The sequence below is a fragment of the Trichechus manatus genome, unplaced genomic scaffold, assembly GCF_000243295.1.
Source record: "Trichechus manatus latirostris isolate Lorelei unplaced genomic scaffold, TriManLat1.0 scaffold00249, whole genome shotgun sequence".
Classification (NCBI taxonomy): domain Eukaryota; kingdom Metazoa; phylum Chordata; class Mammalia; order Sirenia; family Trichechidae; genus Trichechus; species Trichechus manatus.
Genome location: NW_004444185.1, coordinates 227,106 through 246,028, shown reverse-complemented (window position 1 = coordinate 246,028; position 18,923 = coordinate 227,106). Strand labels below are relative to the sequence as shown.

The window sequence follows — 18,923 nt, the reverse complement described above, 5'->3', positions numbered from 1 at the left end:
GAAGGTCAGCCAGGAGCACCTAGTAGACTATTGTAGGGACTTGGTTTTTTTTCTGAGCCAGAAGCCATTGGTGGGTTCTGAGCAAAGAAGTGACAGGTTTTCAAAGGACCATGATGGAGTTTGTCAAATGGAGACAAAGGGGACAAGTGTTTCAGGTAGAAGGAACAGTATGTGCCCAGGGTAGAATGGTGAAGCGCATGGCACGTTCAGGGAGCAGGTTTGCCCAGAACATACTAGAATATACTGGAGCATAAGGCGGTGGAGGAGGGTGGAAATGAGGAGCTTTGCTGAACAATGCCAGTGTGACGGTAGGTAATGATGTATATATAAATTTCCATCTAAACTTTAGAATTTCGACGGTTCCATGGCGGCAGAACACACAGACGTGTTGCTTCTCTGCCAGCGTTGACACGGATGATTTCACGGACTTTCGCCAATTACACTTTCTCCCTCTAGTCGGTCGGTGCCCTGCCTCCTGTGCTCCCTGCGTGAGCGTTAGCGGGGAGACACCGGGGAGGTGCTGGAAGGCGTGGTACTCAAGGCTGAGGGATGCATGCCCAGGGGCTGAGGGCTGGAGACAGGGCCCACAGTAGCCTTTGTTGGGCACATGCCATGTTTAAATTGTTTTTTGTTTAGTTTATTTAAAAATCAGGATATTTCACCCCAAGTCCTACTTCTAGCTTCTTTTTAAAAATGAAGGAGCCCTCAGCACTGGGTTCCCCCCCTTAGCATCCCATGCTTGCTGCAGCTGCACAGCGGCTGCCCATGAGGCTTAGGGCATTGGTGCCCCAGCATGGAGCCCTCATGGATGCCTGTCCACCCCTCCCCACTGCCAGCCCTGAGAGGGTCTCTCGCCCCTGCAGTGGGCGGTGAGAAGTCAGTGATGTCCACAAGGGTTGTGTTCAAGGACAGCTAAGTGTGGTTGTTGAGGGGGCCGGATGCTGGGGGAGATGGAGGGAGGAGAGGACCAGCAGAGAGTCATGCTCTGTGGGTCCTGCAGGCTGAGTCCCCTTCTCCTTGGGCTTTGGACCTAGGCCCTCTCCTCATGCTAACGTCATCATTTCATTATTAGTCCACTTCAGAATCTTGTTTCAGTGGTTCAACCCTAAAGAGGATATGGTTAAAACAAAGAAAGATGGTGTCACCTAACACCCCCACCCCTGAGGTTTGAACCTCTGTCCCGTTCCCTCAAGCCTCTGCCGAGAAGGGAACCACTGACTGCTGCCCTGTCTGTTCTCTTGCCCCCGACAGTCCTGTGGGGTCGACTTTGAGGTCAAAGCATTCACCACAGACAGCACAGATGGTGAAGAGGACAAAATTCTCAAAAAGTAAGAGCTGGTTGTGGGCATAGGTGTGGGGGCCAGGGGGCAAGGAGGTGGGATGAGAAACCGCCCCTCGCTTTACCTCAGTGTGATAGGACTCTTCTTATGGGGTCAATGTGGCCTGACGTGGCCGAGCAATTAAGGACGGAACCTTCTACAAATGGAATGTGGTCAAGTGGCTGATCATTTGGGGAGGAAAAAAAAAAAAGGAAAAGAAAATGTTAGTGAGGAGTTAGTACCTTAGGTCTCCTGTCAGCCCCTACCAACTCTTAGATTCCCTCTTTCTTCAGTTTTCTCCTTGCACCCAAACAAGATTTCCAACTGTGCCCTCAGCATCTTCTCCTCACACACCTTCTCCTCAGGCACATATGTCAATGATAATTAATGATAGTAAGTGTGTCACATTTACACAGGGCTTTGAAGTATGTTCAAGAAGCCCTGGTGGCACAGTGGTTAAGCATGTGGCTGCTAACTGAAAGGTCTGTGGTTCTAACCCACCAGCTGCTCCATGGGAGAAAAGACCTGGCGATCTGCTCCCGTAAAGATTCCAGCCTAGGAAACCCTATGGGGCAGTTCTACTCCATCTTATAGGGTCGCTATGAGTTGGAATTGTCTCAATGGCAATGGGTTTAAAGCATGTTCAAGTAAGATAGACGGCTCGTTCACACATCACCTGCACATTGAGATGAGGCAGAACTGGATCCTGACAGGATAAAACGGGCAGTCGTGGGAGTTACAGCCCGTGAAACCACAGTGGAAGGACCCAGAACCAGGTCCTCCAGGTTCCTCTGCCTGCAGAACTGCCTCAGACTCAGACCATTGTCCAAACGCTCTCTTAGTTCACCCAGTCTCCATTGGGAACCTGCAGGAAGAACACCAGCATGAATATGGGGAGAGAGATGGGGAAGGCCCTCCTGAGGCGGCCAGGTGCTAATCCCAGGACATGTCTGTGACTTTCTGTCCACAGGAGCTCTGTGCGTCTGCTGATCCGTAAAGTACAGCATGCTCCGTCGGAGATGGGCCCTCAGCCCCGAGCTGAGTCAGCCTGGCAGTTCTTCATGTCGAACAAGCCCCTGCACCTAGCAGTCTCCCTCAGCAAAGAGGTAACCTTGGGCCAGAGGAGGGGGCCCACGCGTCACTGTCATACCCGTGTGGGGTCAAGCCTGGGGGACAGGCCTTGGTGCCGTTTCTCTTCACCAGCCTCTGCTAGTTGCAAGTAATCTTGTTTCTAGGGTTAGTTAAAGTCCCCAAATTGGTGAACAATGGGCTTCTCTTCCTAATTTGCAGCTGGTCCATGTGATCCTTACAATAGTGTCAACCTCACTTGTGTCCCACTCATTGGCAGTCTGATTGCATAGGGGAGAGAAAGGGTGGCATTGGCACATAACTCCCCCTGCATATCCCACCATCTTTGCCCATTCTCCAACCTGGGGGACTTGTTTGCTAATGTAACATCAGTAAAACCAGTTGCTGTCAAGCCAACTCCAACTCCTGGTGACCCCATGTGTGTCAGAGTAGAATGGTGTTTCATAGGGTTTTCAATGGCTGATTTAGCAGAAGTAGATCACCAGACCTTTCTTCCAAGGTTCCTCTGGGTGGACTTGAACTTCCAACGTTTCAGTTAGCAGCTGAGCACGTTAACAATTTGTACCACCCAAGGACTTTGTAGCATCAATGCTTTTGTTGGTTCCGACTCATAGCAACCCTATGTCCAACAGAATGAAATGCTGCTGAACCATCCTCACAACAGTTGTTACGTTTGAGCCCATTTTTGCAGCCACTGAGTCAATCCATCTCGTTGAGGGTCTTCCTCTTTTTTGCTGACCCTCTACATTACCAAGCATGGTGTCCTTCTCCAGGAACTGGCCCCTCCTGATAACATGTCCAAAGTACGTGAGACGAAGTCTCGCCATCCTCACTTCCAAGGAGCACTCTAGCTGTACTTCTTTCAAGACAGACTTGTTCGTTCTTCTGGCAGTCCATGGGATATTCAATATTCTTCGCCAACACCATAATCAGTTCTTATTTGGTCTTCCTTATTCATTACTCTTGTTCATTGTTCAGCTTTCACATGCATATGAGGCAATTGAAAATACCATGGCCTGGGTTAGGTGCACCTTAGTTGTCAAGGTGACATCTTTGCTTTTTTTGCAGCAGATTTGCCCAATGCAGTATATCGTTTGATATCTTGACTGCTATTTCCATGGGCGTTGATTGTGGATCCAAGTAAGATGAAATCCTTGACAATTTCAACCTTTTCTCCATTTATCATGATGTTGCTTATTGGTCTAGTTGTGAGGATTTTTGTTTTCTTTATGTTGAGGTGTAATCCATAGTGAAGGCTGTGGTCTTGGATCTTTATCAATAAGTGCTTCCTCTTCGCTTTCAGCGAGCAAGGTTGTGTCATCTGCATATCACAGGGTGTTAATGAGTCTTCCTCCAATCCTGAGGCCCTGCTCTTCATATAGTCCAGCTTCTCAGATTATCTGCTCAGCATAGATTGTATAAGCATGGTGAAAGGATAAAACCCTGACGCATACCATTTCTGATCAATATGTGTGGTTATTACAAATTGCTTACTTTCCTGAGAATTTCATGTCTCACAGAAGCCACACGGGGTGGAGCGGCACATGTGAATGTTGTCTATGTTATGAGTCGTGGTAAAATGGGGAAGAACCACTGGCTGAGGCTGTCTCTCTGGCTACCAACAGTCGAACACACACATGTTGGTCAGAACTCAACATGCTGTATAAGTGTGTGTGTGTGTGTGTGCGCGCGCGCGCATACATTTACAAGGGTGTGCCCGCTGGGTCTAGAGTACACTGCTGAGGAGAACTCTGTCACCAGGCTTTCCCAGTGGCCTCCTTTCATTTCACTTATTCTGCCTCCAATAACCTTACGATTCTACTCAAGACCCCCCGGCTTACCCTGACATGACTCTCTCAGAACTCAGCGTTCCAGGCAGAGAACACCCTTATCCTTGTCAGCATCCCACTGACTTTTACTGGGCGGAGCATGTTCCAGATCCTTCTCTAAAGGAAACACATTACTATCACTTTATCTTTCATATCAGTATGGGAATTCAGTCACTTTTATGCTAGGTAAAGGCATTAAGATGAAGAATTTAGAAAGCCATGAGGTTAAAGATACCACCACACTCTTTTCTTCCCTTTTGACTGATCTGCTAACCTTTCAGGTCTATTTCCATGGGGAACCCATTCCTGTGACGGTGACTGTGACCAACAACACAGAGAAAACAGTGAGGAAGATTAAAGCATCAGGTAAGACCTTCCTCTCAAAAGCAGAGGGCAGAGTCGTCTAGCTTCTCTCAGTCTGGTCATATTTCCTAAGGGTCACTCCTCTGGTCAGCTAAGGCCCTTCTGGGCCCTTGGATTGCCCCTTTGTCTCAGCTGTCATAGACAGCAAGATCTGAGGTGGAGGAAAGGCCTTATTAATGTCATCTCACTCAACCTCCTGCCCAGTTTATCACCAGTTTACCAGTTGCCGTGGAATTGACTCAAACTCGTGGTGACACCGTGCATGTCCGAATAAAACTGTGGTCCATAGGGTTTTTAAGGGCTGGTTTTTTAGAAGTAGATCACCAGGCCTGTCTTCCAAGGTGCCTCTGGGTGGACTCGAATCTTCAACCTCTGGGTTAGCAGCTGAACATGTTAACCGTTTACACCAAGCTGGGCCTACCCAGCTTAGGACTGACTTCTGTCTTAGGACAACATCCCTGCCAGGTGGTCTTCCTGTCTCCCCACGGTCATGCCTTCCTGGAGGGGCCTCACCCTGCCAGATCACAGGGGAAGCCACAGGGGACTTTTCCTTCTGCGATCAGTGATTGATTTTGTTTGCCAATGCAGCATTGTATAGCGGGGAAAGCACTGGATTCAAAACCCCTGGGCTGAATTGTGGGCTTGGCAGTGTAAGTCCTAATTCCCACCCCTAGGAGAGGGTCCTTGTCTGCCTTCCCAGGTTTCGTAAGCCTTTACATGAATGTGCTTTGTGCAAGGTAAAATGCTCATGTAGGACTTTGAGTCATCATAAGGCGATGGCCAAGCCTCAGTGGTAGCACTGCAGGAAAGGTGCCTCCTGCTGGCTGTTCCTACACATTTCCTCAGCTTGAAGGGCATCTAAGTGCCGTTGTTGTTCCTGGGTGCCCTCGAGTTGATTCCGACTCATAGCGACCCCGTGTGACAAAGTAGAACTGCCCCGTAGGGTTTCCTAGGCTGTAATCTTCCCGGAAGCAGATTGCCACATCTTTCTCCCGAGGAGCCAACCACTGAGCTTTCAGTTAAGCAGCTAAGTGCTTAACCACTGCACCACCAGGGCTGGTAGGGCATCAAAGTGCTGGGGGTAGTCTTATATGAAGCGATTTTTAGAACTGATTGAACAGAAACCAAAGAATGGGCTGCATAAAAAGACGCAACGGGATGACCTGGGAGGGTGACCTCTAGGTTCACTTCTAACTCAAACGTTTAATGGCCAAGACAATGTCATAGTGTCTTAGGGCGCCAGCTGTCCCTGTTTGCCCAGGACAGAGGTTTTCCAGGAAGTGGGACTTTCGGTGCTAAAATGGGGCTAGTCCCAGGTGTACCAAGACGGTTGGTCACCACAGGTAACATACACCACTGTCCTCTGTACCCGTCATAGGTGAAGTGTGGCAATTTGGATGAATGCATACCAGAAAATTCTAGATTTTTTGTTGCTAATAAAAGCCACAAAACCAAACCCGTTGCCATCAAGTTGATTCCAACTCACGGTGGCCCCGTGTGTTACAGAGTAGAACTGCTCCATAGGGTTTTCTTGGCTGTAATCTTTACAGAAGCAGATCTCCAGGCCTTTCTTCCAAAGGTTGGTTCAAACCGCCAACCTTTTAGTTACCAGCCGAACACATATCTCTTGCACCACCCAGAGACCTTACATGAATGCTTAATTTAAACATTTTGGTTTTGTTTTATGTGATTTAATTTATATGCTGATAGGCCTTTGGAGGACCTGGAGTTACCTGGCATGCTGTCTGATACAATGTTCCACAAAGTAGGGGAATTGATATGGTATCATCATGTGCTAAAATTATTTCTGAAAGTTTAATGAATCCTAACATCAAAGCCAGTAACACAGAGAAGAAGCTGTTGAATTTCTGAAACCAAGTGTTGATAGGTTTCCATAGGCCGGGCAGGGTGCTAAGTGCATTGCACTCACTGTTTCTTTTAATCCTTAAACTTGGTTTGAAAGATTTAAGGTCATCTTTTGAATCCTCTCAAAAACCCTGTACGGTTGTCGTCGTTGTTAGGTACCATCAAGTCGGTTCCAACTCAGAGCGACCCTATAGGACTGCCCCATAGGGTTTCCAAGGAGCAGCTGGCGGATTTGAACGGCTGGCCTTTTGGCTAGCAGCCGAGCTCTTAACCACTATGCCACCAGGGCTCCATAAGTTTAGTTAGATGCAATTATCACCCCCGTTTTACTGGTGGGGAAACTGAGGCTCAGAGGAGCTAAATAACTCACCCCACAGTTAACAGCTAAATTAGGGTCTCTATGAGTCGGAATTTACCCGATGGCCCACAGCACCAAGTCTGGCTCTGGATTGTCTGGTTGGCACAAACAGACCCTGAGTCACCATAATGAGAACACAAAAATCTAGAATCTTCTACTATTGATGAATCACTCAGCTGCTAACTGAAAGGTTGGAGGTTTGAATCCACCCAGAGGCACCTTGGAAGAAAGGCCTGGCAATCTACTTCTGAAAAATCAGCCATGGAAAATCCTAGGGCGCACAGTTCAATTCAGACACACATGGAGGTACCGTAAGTTGGAGTCAACTCCACGGCAACAGGTTTTACTGGTAGTCTGGCTTCAGATCCCATCTTCCTATCCACCTTGCTACACTCGGGGATCAAGCCTGTGCTGCGTCCACATGGCTTCTAGCTCGGAGAACCGGAAAGAGGCTGCTCAGTAAATAAGACAGAGGCTGTTGGAAGGAGGCGGGGCTTGCAGAAAGATCTAGGGCTGGAAGACTGTGTGCCTTGGAAGGATACCTAGGGGTGTCCCATGGGCAGTTGGAAATAGGTGAGCTCTGAGGAGAGGAGGGGGCTCTGGCTCCTGGGTGGGATTATTGGTGAACAGGAGCAGCCTGAGAACTGAACCTGGAAGTCGCCACATTTAAGCCTCAGGCTGAGAAAGACAAAGCTGGGAGGCAGACGAAAATGGTGACAGAGTCCCCTGGAGGCCCACGGCTCGTGCATGGCGTGGAGAGGCCGCAGTGACTCATCCCACCCCTTCCTCCTTTGCAGTGGAACAAGTGGCCAACGTGGTCCTCTACTCCAGCGACTATTATGTCAAGCCAGTGGCCATGGAGGAAACACAGTGAGTGGCGGGTCACACTTCTGCTTCCCGGGCTGCCCTTCCTTCTGGTCAGGTTCCTCTTTTGTCGATGGCTGATGAGGGAACTCGATTGCTCAGCTGGTTCACCAGCTCGGCACAGCCTTCCCTTTTCCCGCTTCAAGGGCTGCCAGACAAGTTAGCACCTGAACCCTGCCTCCACCTTACCCTGCCTCACCCAGCTCACAAGGGTTCTGAGAAATCAGCCCAACGGACGGAGGTGAGCGAAGTAAAGATGGAAATGTCACACGTGAGAAGAGCTGTGCCTTATTGTTCAGCCTTGGAATGTGTTGTGAGGATCTTTTTTTTTTTTTAATCATTTATTTTATTTGTTGTTGTTGAGAATATACACAGCAGAACATACAACCATTCAACAGTTTCTACGCATACAATTCAGTGCCACTGGTTACATTCATCGAGTTGTGCATCCCTTCTCATCGTCCGTCCTAGTTCTCTAGCGCTGCTAGAACAGAAATACCACAAGCGGGTGGCTTTAACAAACAGTATTTTATTTTATCATAGTTTAGAAGTCTGAATTCAGGGTGCCAGCTCTAAGGCTTTCTCTCTCTCTGTCAGCTCTGGAGGAGGGTCTTTGTCTCTTTGAGCTTGTGCTCCTGGGTGATCTTCACGTGGCTTGGCATCTCTCTTCCCCATCTCTGCTTGCTAGCTTGCTTGTTTAATCTCTTTTATATCTCAGAAGGGATTGACTTAAGACACATCTTATACTATTCCTGTCTCATTAACATAACAAAGAAAACCTATTCCCAAATGGGATTATAACCACAGGTATAAAAAAGCAAACAAACAAACCAGTTGCCATCAAGTCAACTCCGACTCATACTGACCCTATAGGGCAGAGTATAATTGCCCCACACGGTTTCCAAGGAGCAGCTGGTGGATTCGAACTGCCGACCTTTTGGTTAGCAGCCGAACTCTTAACCACTGTATCACCAGGGCTCCAACCACAGGTGTAGGGGTTAGGATTTACAACAAATATTCTGGAGGGCAAGATTCAATCCATAACACTCTCCTTTTCAGAGTTATTCCTCCCCCATTAACATAAACTCCCTGCTCCCTAAGCTTCCTATGTAACCTCTGAAGTTAAGGTTGTCAGTTTGGAGCTGTTAGGAATTTGATGCCATTTTGCCCCAGCAGATCATCAAAGTGCCTGCCAGCCCAGGCAAGGGTTGTCTGTCTCTTGGTCTTCTTATCAATGTGAAGCTCTTGTACCAATGACAACTGGATTTAGAAGGATGCGTCCGTTCTTAGCCCGTTGTCACGAATGACTTTTCCTCCTTGGATTAGAATAAAAAGCAAATGAGAATTCCATGATGGCTCCTTCGGGTCACACTGAGAGACTTGCTGGGTTATACTTTGTGTGTGCAAAATGGTCAGATGAGTTCATTGGATACACAGGCTTCTGGGGATTACGCACTCACCACCCATCCATCTCCACCTTGAGAGGAGAGCTTTGGAAACTGTTTTTGTTTTTAAACAGCTTTATTGAGATATAATTCACATATCACACAGTTCACCCATTTAAGTATGTGCAGCCATCACCACAGTCAATTTTAGAACATTTTTGTCAACTCAGAAAGAAACCCTCTACCTTTGCCCCTCTTTGCATAGCTGGCATGTTCTAAACACCGTTGTATGTAAAAAAAATTCTACATAAAGGGATTAGGATGAAGAATTTAGAAAGACTTGAGATTAAAGATACCACTTGTTTTAGTTATTTAGTGCTGCTGTAACAGAAACACCACAAGTGGGTGGCTTTTACAAAGAAATTTATTCTCTCACAGTTTAGGAGGCTAGAAGTCCGAATTCAGGGCACCGGCTTCAGGGGAAGGGAGGCTTTCTGTCTATTGGCTCTGAGGGACGCTCCTTGTCTCTTCAGCTTCTGCTTCCTGGTTCCTTGGAGATCTCCATGTTTCTCGGCATCCCTCTTCCCCCATCTCTGTTTGCTGGTTTGTTTAATCTCTTTTGTATGTCACTCCACTAATCCTATCCCATTAACATAACAAAGACAACCCATTCCTAAATGGGATTATAACCACAGGCATAGAGTTAGGATTTACAACACTTATTTAGGGGGGGGACGCAATTCAATCCATAACACCACCGGACCCTTTACTCCCTTTCTGACTTACCTGCTAACCATTTCAGATCTGTTTCCTTGGGGAACCCATTCCTGTGACCAGAATTAGGGGAAGAGGGGCATCAGGAAAGACAAACTGACTCACCAGGATAATATTATGTAACATTTAAAAGGCAACATTGGGATGAAATATTACTCAGCAGATTCAGACTTAAGTTTAAATCCAGGTCTACAGGGGAGGGAAGCCAGAAGGAAGCCAAACGTGTTGACTGGCTCCTTTGTGCCAGGCCTGGGTCTGTCCCCCTCTAGGGTGCTTCTTGCACACCTTGGTGCCTGGCGAGTCTTGGCCCTGATCCCCTTTATGCGTAGGCTCAGCAGTGACAGGCAGATGGCCCCTGGGCAAGTTTCCCCCGAATAAACCATTACCTTCGAGTTGATTCCAACTCCATAGGGTTTTCTTGGTTGTAATGTTTATGAAAGAAGTTTGCCAGGCCTTTCTTCCATGGCACCACTGTGTGGGTTCAAACTATCAACCTTTAGGTTAGTAGTTGAGTGCAAACCGTTTGCGCCACCCAGGGACCCTTTTTCCCCCTAACGTACACCCCATTATCTGGTCTTCTTTCCAGGTGCATTTTGAACCAAAGCATTTCCAGGAAGCTGCGAACCATTCTAGACTCCTCTAAGGGTTAGGGGTAGAGTGGAGGTGGCTCCGGATCAGATGAAGGGTCCCAGGCTAGAGGCCCCTCGGAAGGCCACAAAGCAGGAGCCAGGTCCTGGAACCCCATGGCTGCCCCAGGCTCTGGCAGGCACGCCTCACAGAACCAGGTCAGACCTGACTCCCGGCCACCATTGAGCCGCAGCTCCTGGAGTGCTGGGAAGCGTCAGTGCTGGCCTTCACTGTGAGCAGCTCTGCTGCAGGGAAGGCCTCATCTGAGCCCACCCTGACGGCACCTTACAAGTGCACTTTCTGCTCCATCTCCATGCTGCCCAAATCCAGCTCCCTGAGATGTCCCACCAGGACCTGGGAGAGAGGAGGCGGGCGGCCGAGGCTCAAGCAGAATCTGTGCCCACCATGCCTGGGTGCATCCTGCATACAGCAGGCGCTACTTTAAAACCCCAGGGAGAGTTCAGGTCCCAAGTAGGGCAGACTTTCCAGAAGGTGGAGTACCTGGGTGGTGCAAATGGTTAACATGCTTGGCTGCTATCCAAAAGGTTGGCTGTTTGAGTCTTCCCAGATGCCTTGGAAGAAAGGCCTGGCAATCTAGTACCAGAAAACCCTATGAAGCACAGTTCTACTCTGACACACATGGGGGCGCCATGAGTCAGGCTCCACTTCAGCAACTGGTTCCTGAGGTTAGCATTTCAGATGTCCAGCCTGCCTGGGAACAGGTGAAGGAGTGGCGCAGGTGCCGGCTCCGGGAGTCTTCAGCACCTCGTCCCCCCTTCTGGCGAAGGGCAGGACAGCAGGTACCCCAGAGAGCACTGGCCCAGGCTGCTGCAAGCTAGGCTCTGCGGGCAGAGAGACCTGGCCTGCCCTTGCGGCTGAGCGGCCCTGGGCACGAACACGTCTGTAAAGGGGGACCCGAGAGCCCTACTCGTCACGGGGTGGCGGAGAAGGAAGTCAGAGGCACACGTGTGAGTAGTCGCACCCACTCTCCAGCTCCAAACGCTGCTACTCGCCCGAGGGCTGGCTTCCAGAGTCTGGAGACACTCATGTCACCAGCTTGACCAGACCCACCCGTGGCACAGGTTCATGAATGGAGGACCCATCTCATCCTCTCTGCAGCCCGCCACCCACCTGCCACCCTGGTCGCACACTGGGGAAAGAACTTCTAGGCTGGTCTTGCTGGTACTGACCAGGGGGTTCTGCAGCCCACTCTGGAGGTGACTGGGTGTGGTTCTCTGACCCTTGGGCCAGTGGGTCTCATTTAACCCCATGGAACATTCTAGAAATTCAGCAATTCAGAGCAGTCTTTGGAGCTTAAGGAAATGTCCCAGTGGTGCTGCCAGCCAGCTCTGAGAGTTCACTAACAACGTTCTAGCTGCTTCTTGTACGGTCTCATAGGGTCACTGTAAGTCGGAATCGATTCGACGGCAATGGATTTTTCTTTTTTCTTGTAAGGCAGATTCACAAGCACCTGAGCTCACCTTTTTTAGGGAACTTTGGTCCAGGCAAAATGCTTGATGACAAGTAGGGCCTCGTGGGCTTGATGGCGGCTTTTGTGGTTCTAAGTGGCAATGAACCAACCCTCTGCTCTGTTTTTCTTCCTCCAGAGAGAAAGTGCCCCCAAACAGCACTTTGACTAAGACGCTGACCCTGGTGCCCCTGCTGGCGAACAATCGGGAGAAGCGGGGCATCGCCCTGGACGGGAAGATCAAGCATGAGGACACGAACCTCGCCTCCAGTACCATGTGAGTGCCGGCACTGGCCCCAGGGTGGGGTTGGCGCTGGCCTGCTCCCCCTTCTTGTCTCACCCCTCCGGGCTCAGGGGCCGCGCGGGTGGGATGGCAGGGTGGGCCTTCGCGTGCAGACTTAGTGGCCCCCAATAAGGATTCCGCTCCCACCCCTGTGGACTCTGGAGACAGCCTTGTGCCAAACCCCAGCTTACCCTCTGCACAACCCTGGGTAAGTTACGTGAGTTCTCTGAGCCCCTCAGTTTTCCCATTTGTAAAGTGGGGGTGCTGACAGTTCCTATGTCCTACAAGGATTGAGATAACCCACGTAGCGTGGTGCCCAGCACACATTAAGCACTCAGTGAACATCAGCCACTACTTTTTTTTACCAACATGGAAGTCTCTACACCTTTCTGAGGAAGAAAGGTGTTTATACTCGTTTTGTTGATAAGGAGATTGAAGTTCAGCCAGAATGAGGGACTTGTCCAGGGTTACCTGGTCGGTTAATGGCAAAGCAAAGTCCTACTCCTGACCTTGAGCTTTTTGTTCCTTCCTCAACTTCAGGGCTGCCTTCTAGGGCCCTCAAAAGTGACACCTGCAGTAGAACCTGGATTAACAAGTGTGTGTGTGTGTGTGTGTGTGTGTGTGGAAGATCACAGTGTGAAAGCTTGCAGGTAATCTCAGGCATAGGTCAAAAGCGTATTCTGTCCCCAGCTTCTGTTTGGGCAAAGGGGGTGCCTCAGACTCACCCCCCTTTCCCCTTGAGGGGCAGCACTTGGCTACATTCCACAGTTCTAGGCAAGAGACATTTTGCCCTGTTCAAGGAGCTGCACCGGTGAGCTGGGGGCATCGTGTCCCATCAAGAGGCACCCGGTGCTGGATGTCTTCTTCCAGGCCCAGAACCTTCCTTGCTGTAACTCCAAACCACCATCTCAGCCCCCTTCCCAGACCTCTCAACACAGACCTTCCCTGCCTTCAGCCTCCTAGGCTAGGTTTTCCATCGTTATTCACGTATCTTAGCTAGTATTTCATGATTTTTTTCATACCTTAATTCCTGTTATTAAAAAAAGAAAAAACAAACTCATTGCCGTCGAGTCGATCCCGACTCATAGCAACCCTATAGGACAGAGTAGAACTGTCCCGTAGGGTTTCCAAGGAACAGCTGGTGAATTTGAACCGGTGACCTTTTGGTTAGCAGCCAAGCTCTTAACCACTGTGCCACCAGGCTGAATACGCACGTCCCCCATGTTGGATCGCGTGGAATAATAACCTGTGTTAAGATGCCTAGCACGATGCCTGTCAGTGGTGGGAGCTCTACCCCTCAGTGGACGCTGGATGTGAGGTTTCTGCCGAGGAAGTAACCCGATGCCCTCGGCACCTCCGTTCATTCACTGAGCTCTCACTCGATGCCAGGCAGGGTGCCGGGGGCTGGGGACTGTGGAGACACAGACAGGAGTAGTCACCATTCCCGACAATGGGGCTATAATAGAGGGTCCACGTGCCTTGTCCCTGAGCGAGGGCATAAAGGAGGGAGCCCAGCACTGCCTGCTGGGGTCCAGAGGGCAGGAGAGGCGGAGGGGGCTCCCAGGGGCAGGGTGGTGTTTGGGAAGCCTGGCACAGGGGTACAAGGTGGTCATGGCAGGCAGAGGTCAGAGCACAGAGTGCCAGCTGTGCCAGACTTGGGCTCGAACCTGGAAGCTCTTTCTGGCTTCAGGGGAGCCTGGCCCAGGGGAGAGAAGTGATAGAGATAATCGAGGCAGGAAAAGCCAGTGGGAGGAGTGGTGGGCTTGCCAGGGTGGCCGGTTATGGCGGGTGGGGGCCGAGGAGGAGCTGAGGAGGACACCGTTTCTGGCTGGATGGCCAGATCTACCAGCATCAACGGAGAAGGAACACTCTGCTGTCTTTGAACTTCTAGAGGGAAACACCAAGCTACACCGCATGAAAGGACCCCCCCACCCCAAATATGTAAAGTTCTAGGATTTTGACAGTACTGCTGTAACAGAAATACCACCAGTGGGTGGCTTCAACAAACAGATACTTATTTTCTCACAGTTCAGGAGGCTACAAGTCCAAATTCAGGGAGCCGGCTCTAGGGGAAGGCTCTGTTTGTTGGCTCCAGGGGAAGGTCCTTGTCTCTCAGCTTCTGTTCCTCGGTTCTTTGGAAATCGCCACATGGCGTGTATCTTCCCCTCCGTTTGTGCTTCCTTCTGTGTGCCTAATCTGCTCTTCACATCTCAAAGATGACTGGTTTAAGATGAGCTCTACACCGACAAGAGCCCTGGTGGCACAGTGGTTAAGAGCTTGGCTGCTAACCAAATGGTCAGCGGTTCAAATCCACCAGCTGCTCCTTGGAAACCCTATGGGCAATTCTACTCCGTCCTGTAGGGTCACTATGAGTCGGAATCAACTCAAGGGTAACAGGACCTGATATAGCCTCGTTAACATAGCAGAGAAAATCCTATTCCCAAATGGGATTACATCCAAGCTATAGGGTTTAGGATTTACAAGACGTCTTTCTGGGGGGCACAATTTAGTCCATAACAACGCGGTTTATGGCTGGATGACCAGATCCACTAGCATCAATGGAGGAGGAGAAGCACTCTGCCCTCTGAACTTCCAGAGGGGAAACGCCAAGCTATAATGCATGAAAGGAACCCCCTCCCCTGCCCGGAATATGTCAGGTTCTAGGATTTTTGACAGCTCAGTGGAGTTCTCCATTCCCTAGGAAGAGCCCTGCTGGAGGGCCGACCTGGATGGAAGGGGAATGGGTGTGCTCACCTGGTCCTTGGTTTCTGCAGCCATCTGCATTCTTCTCCTTGTCTTTTCTGTCTGGGCAGCATTAAGGATGGCATAGACCGGACCATCCTGGGGATCCTGGTGTCCTACCAGATCAAGGTGAAGCTCACGGTGTCAGGGTGAGTGTCCTGGTCAGGGTGAGTAGCCTGCTCTGTCTTGGCCTTCACATCTGAACTGTCCCTTTTCTGAAGGGTTGGGAGACAGAAAGGAAGGGAAGGTCCACAGATCTATCTACTGATCACAAAGTGGAGTTTTGGAGAGACTGTATTTGTGTTGTTTCACAATTCGGTCCGACATAGCATTAAGTGGGAAAACGTAGAAGAGCTGCTGACGAAATCTGTACAATCAGAACAACGTTGCAAAAAGAGACATGCATATGTGCATGCAAGGAGTCCTGGTGGCACAGTGGTTAAGCGCTTGGTGCTAACTGAACCCACCAGCCACTCAGCAGGAGAAAGATGTGGCAGTCGGCTTCCGTAAAGATTACAGCCTTGCCTGGCTACTACCACTGACTGCTCTGACAGGGATCACAACAGAGGGTCCCGGACAGAGCTGGAGAAAAACGTAGAACAAAATTCTAACTCACAAAAAAAGACCAGACGTACTGGCCTGACAGAGACTGGAGAAACCCCAAAAGTATGGCCTCTGGACACCCTTTTAGCTCAGTAATGAAGTTGCTTCTAAGGCTCACCCTTCAGCCAAAGATTAGACAGGCCCGTAAAACAAAATGAGACTAGGGGGACACAACAGCCCAGGGACAAGGATTAGAAGGCAGGAGGGGACAGGAAAGCTGGTAATAGGGAACCTAAGGTCGAGAAGGGAGAACATTGACATGTCGTGGGGTTGTTAACCATTGTCATAAAACAATATGTGTACTAACTGTTTAATGAGAAACTATTTGTTCTGTAAACCTTCATCTAAAGTACAATAAAAAAAATTTTAAAAAGGATTACAGCCTTGGAAACCCTATGAGACAGTTCTGCTCTGTCCTACAGGGTTGCTGCAAGGCGGAATAGACTCAATAGCAAAGGGGAGTGGGTAGGTGTCCGCACAGGCAGTGGAACTTGATGTGCAAACATGAAGTTAGCTTAATGTTATATTGTATTTGGGGGGAAAATGGCGGCCACAATATGAGCTCTCAGTAAATCTTCATTCATTTGTGTCTGAAGAGGCATCCATCCACAAAGGAGTGAACTTTCTTTCCTTTCTCGTCTACCTGCTGTAATTACAGGATTTTTCATCGAGACCCCAGATATGTTAGAGTTTGGAGGAAACAGTTTTCCAATCTTGTGGGGAGTAAAAGTCCATTTCTTTAATCTCCACCGAAAGGGGAAAACTCTTGGATTCTCATTTTTGTTTCCAAATTCCATTGCTAAAGGCTCTAGCCTTTTACCTGGATGACCCTCGGTAGTTCAGCCATTAAAGAAAGGCCACCTACATGTCTGTATTTCTAACCAGATAAAGAGTCCCTCGGATTTTGGTTAGGGCATCAAAGTAGAACCTGGGGCTGTTTTGCATATTAGGCCCACACAGTGTTTACATTTCTTGTGTTTATCAAATGCATAGTGTTTTCTTGCATTTTCCCTGAGATGATCTAAAAACAGGGTGGAGATTCTTTTAACAGTCAAAGGGTAACATGTATTTCACAATGGCCAGAGAGAATTTCTGATCCTGCAGCTTGTTCTTGAACTACAGGCCTTGAACCTTTAGGTTCCTCTTCTTAACTGACCCCCCTGAGAAAGAGATGACCTCACAAGTGGAGGGGAAGAATTAAGTGGACTAGCAAGGCTGCCAAGGCCCTGGGAGTTGTGAGTCAGGGAGCACTGCGGCTGGGCTTGTTCTGCACGGAAGCTGTGTGACTTCGGGTGCCCTGTCTGTCCATAGATCTCTTTGTTTTTGTTTCCTAGCTTTCTGGGAGAGCTCACCTCCAGGTAAGCCTCTTCGCCTTTCTCCTCTGCTTGATTCCCAGGATATCAAGACAGCAGACCTAGGTTCAAACACAGGAGCTGGTGAAATCTGATTTCAGGGCACTTGTGCTCAGAAGTGTTAGGGAATGAAGACACCGCCTTCAGATGCATCAGCACTGCTTGGCTGAGATGTGAGGCTGGGGTGCTTGTTTGAGACCATAGCTGGGCCTATACCTGGGCAAGGACACACACGCACACACACACACACACACACATACACACACACTCACATACACACACACCCTGAAAACTGGCTCGCTCCAAGCAGCTGCCTTTTTTTGTTAATTGTGGTAAAATACACATCACCTAAAATTTGAAATTTTAACCATTTTAAATTGTACAATTCAGTGGCAGCAAGTACAGTCACGATATTGTGCAACCGTCACCACTGTCTTATCACCCCAAAAAGAAACCCGTACCCATTAAGCAATCACTCCCCGTTTCCCTTCCCTCTAACCCCTACCAACTACTAATCTACTTCCTGTCTCTATAGATTTGCCCATTCTGGACATTTCATAGAATTAGAATCACACGGTATTTGTCCTTCTGTGAATGGCCTCCTTCACTTAGCATGAGGTTTGCAAGTTTCGGCTGCGTTGTACCATCTGTCAGTACTTCGTTCCTTTTCATGGCTAAATAACACGTTTCACGTATCCATTTCGTTTTTGACAGACGTTTGGGTGGTTTCTACTTTTTGGCTATTGTGAATAGAGATGGCTGCCTTCTAAATCATGCACAAAGAAGGAACACGTTAGGAGTGTTTGAGACAGGTGCTGACCCTCCATACTCCGCTACCCCAACTCCTATCATCTCTTTCCCTCACATGGAACCCTAGGTGTTCCTTTACACCTGGATCCCTTCTGCACCTGGGTCTGACAAGATGGCTTCATTGTAAAGAGATGTGTTTGGACCAAAGAGGTGACCTCTGGGTAGGCGGCAGTGGGTTCTGGGGGAAGCAAGGAGTAACCCTTGCCACCCGTCTTCCCGCTGTGCCAGTCTTCATCTGTCTGATTTCCCTTCTGCTTTTTATCCCTGTCTCCTTTCTTCCTTCTTTCTGGGCAAATTCCAAGCTGCCCAAAGCCCTTTGGCTTGAGGAATCCTGTGGACTCTCCCAAACCCTGTTCTGCCCCTTAGCAGGCAACCTTGTGTCTTGCCCCACAACACACCAGCCTCACGTAGATTTTAAAATATAAAAGATAATGCACTTTTTTGCAAAAAAAAAAAAAAATTTTTTTAAACTATCATTTCTCCAGGATCTCACCTCTTTTGTCCCCACAATATTACATCACTGCAACCAATAACTAGGAGTAAGGGGAGGTGGTCCAATGGTAGACTTCTTGCCTTCCGCATGGGAGGCCTGGGTTCAATTCCTGGCTAATACCCCTCATGTGCAGCCACCCTCCGTCTGTCAGTGGAGACTTGCTTATTGCTACGATGCTGAATGGGTTTCAGCAGAGCTTCCAGACTAAGACTAGGAAGAAAGGCCTGGCGATCTATTTCCAAAAATCAGCCAGTGAACACCCTATGGATCACAATGATATGATCCACAACTGATCACGGGGATGGCGCAGAATCCAGCAGCATTTTGCTCCCTTGGCAGGGGGTCACCATGAGTCGGGGGCTGACTCGACAGCAACTAACCAACAACAAGAAGAAATACTAGCTGCCTTGGCCATGATTAAATGCAGTTTCTGGACCACATTCCAGGGGATAATACACTTAAAATTCCTCCTCGTCCACTTCCTGACTTCTGGGGTCTTGTTTGCGTGGGTCTTTTTTTAATTCCACTGAATTCTCGTTCAGATTGAGCCCGAGAATCTTTTGTGAACCTCTGCAGCCACAGTTCTTCAGGATGTGATTTATAATCGTGTGTGTCTGTGTGTGTGGTGTGTGTCTGTGTGTGTGGTGTGTGTGTGTGTGGTGTGTGTGTGGTGTGTGTGCGTGTGTGTGTGGTGTGTG

At 49.1% G+C, this 18,923-nt stretch overlaps 1 protein-coding gene across 1 annotated transcript in view; it reads left to right on the top strand.

The window, feature by feature from the left end:
* SAG (S-antigen visual arrestin) overlaps positions 1–18,923 on the top strand; it is a 39,496-nt gene that overhangs the window by 12,210 nt on the left and 8,363 nt on the right. Inside the window, exons 6-12 of the mRNA XM_004389476.2 lie at positions 1,252–1,328; positions 2,290–2,425; positions 4,519–4,603; positions 7,622–7,694; positions 12,082–12,219; positions 15,039–15,116; positions 16,905–16,928. Of these exons, the coding sequence (XP_004389533.1) occupies positions 1,252–1,328; positions 2,290–2,425; positions 4,519–4,603; positions 7,622–7,694; positions 12,082–12,219; positions 15,039–15,116; positions 16,905–16,928 (611 nt within the window). The remainder of the gene's footprint in view (positions 1–1,251; positions 1,329–2,289; positions 2,426–4,518; positions 4,604–7,621; positions 7,695–12,081; positions 12,220–15,038; positions 15,117–16,904; positions 16,929–18,923) is intronic.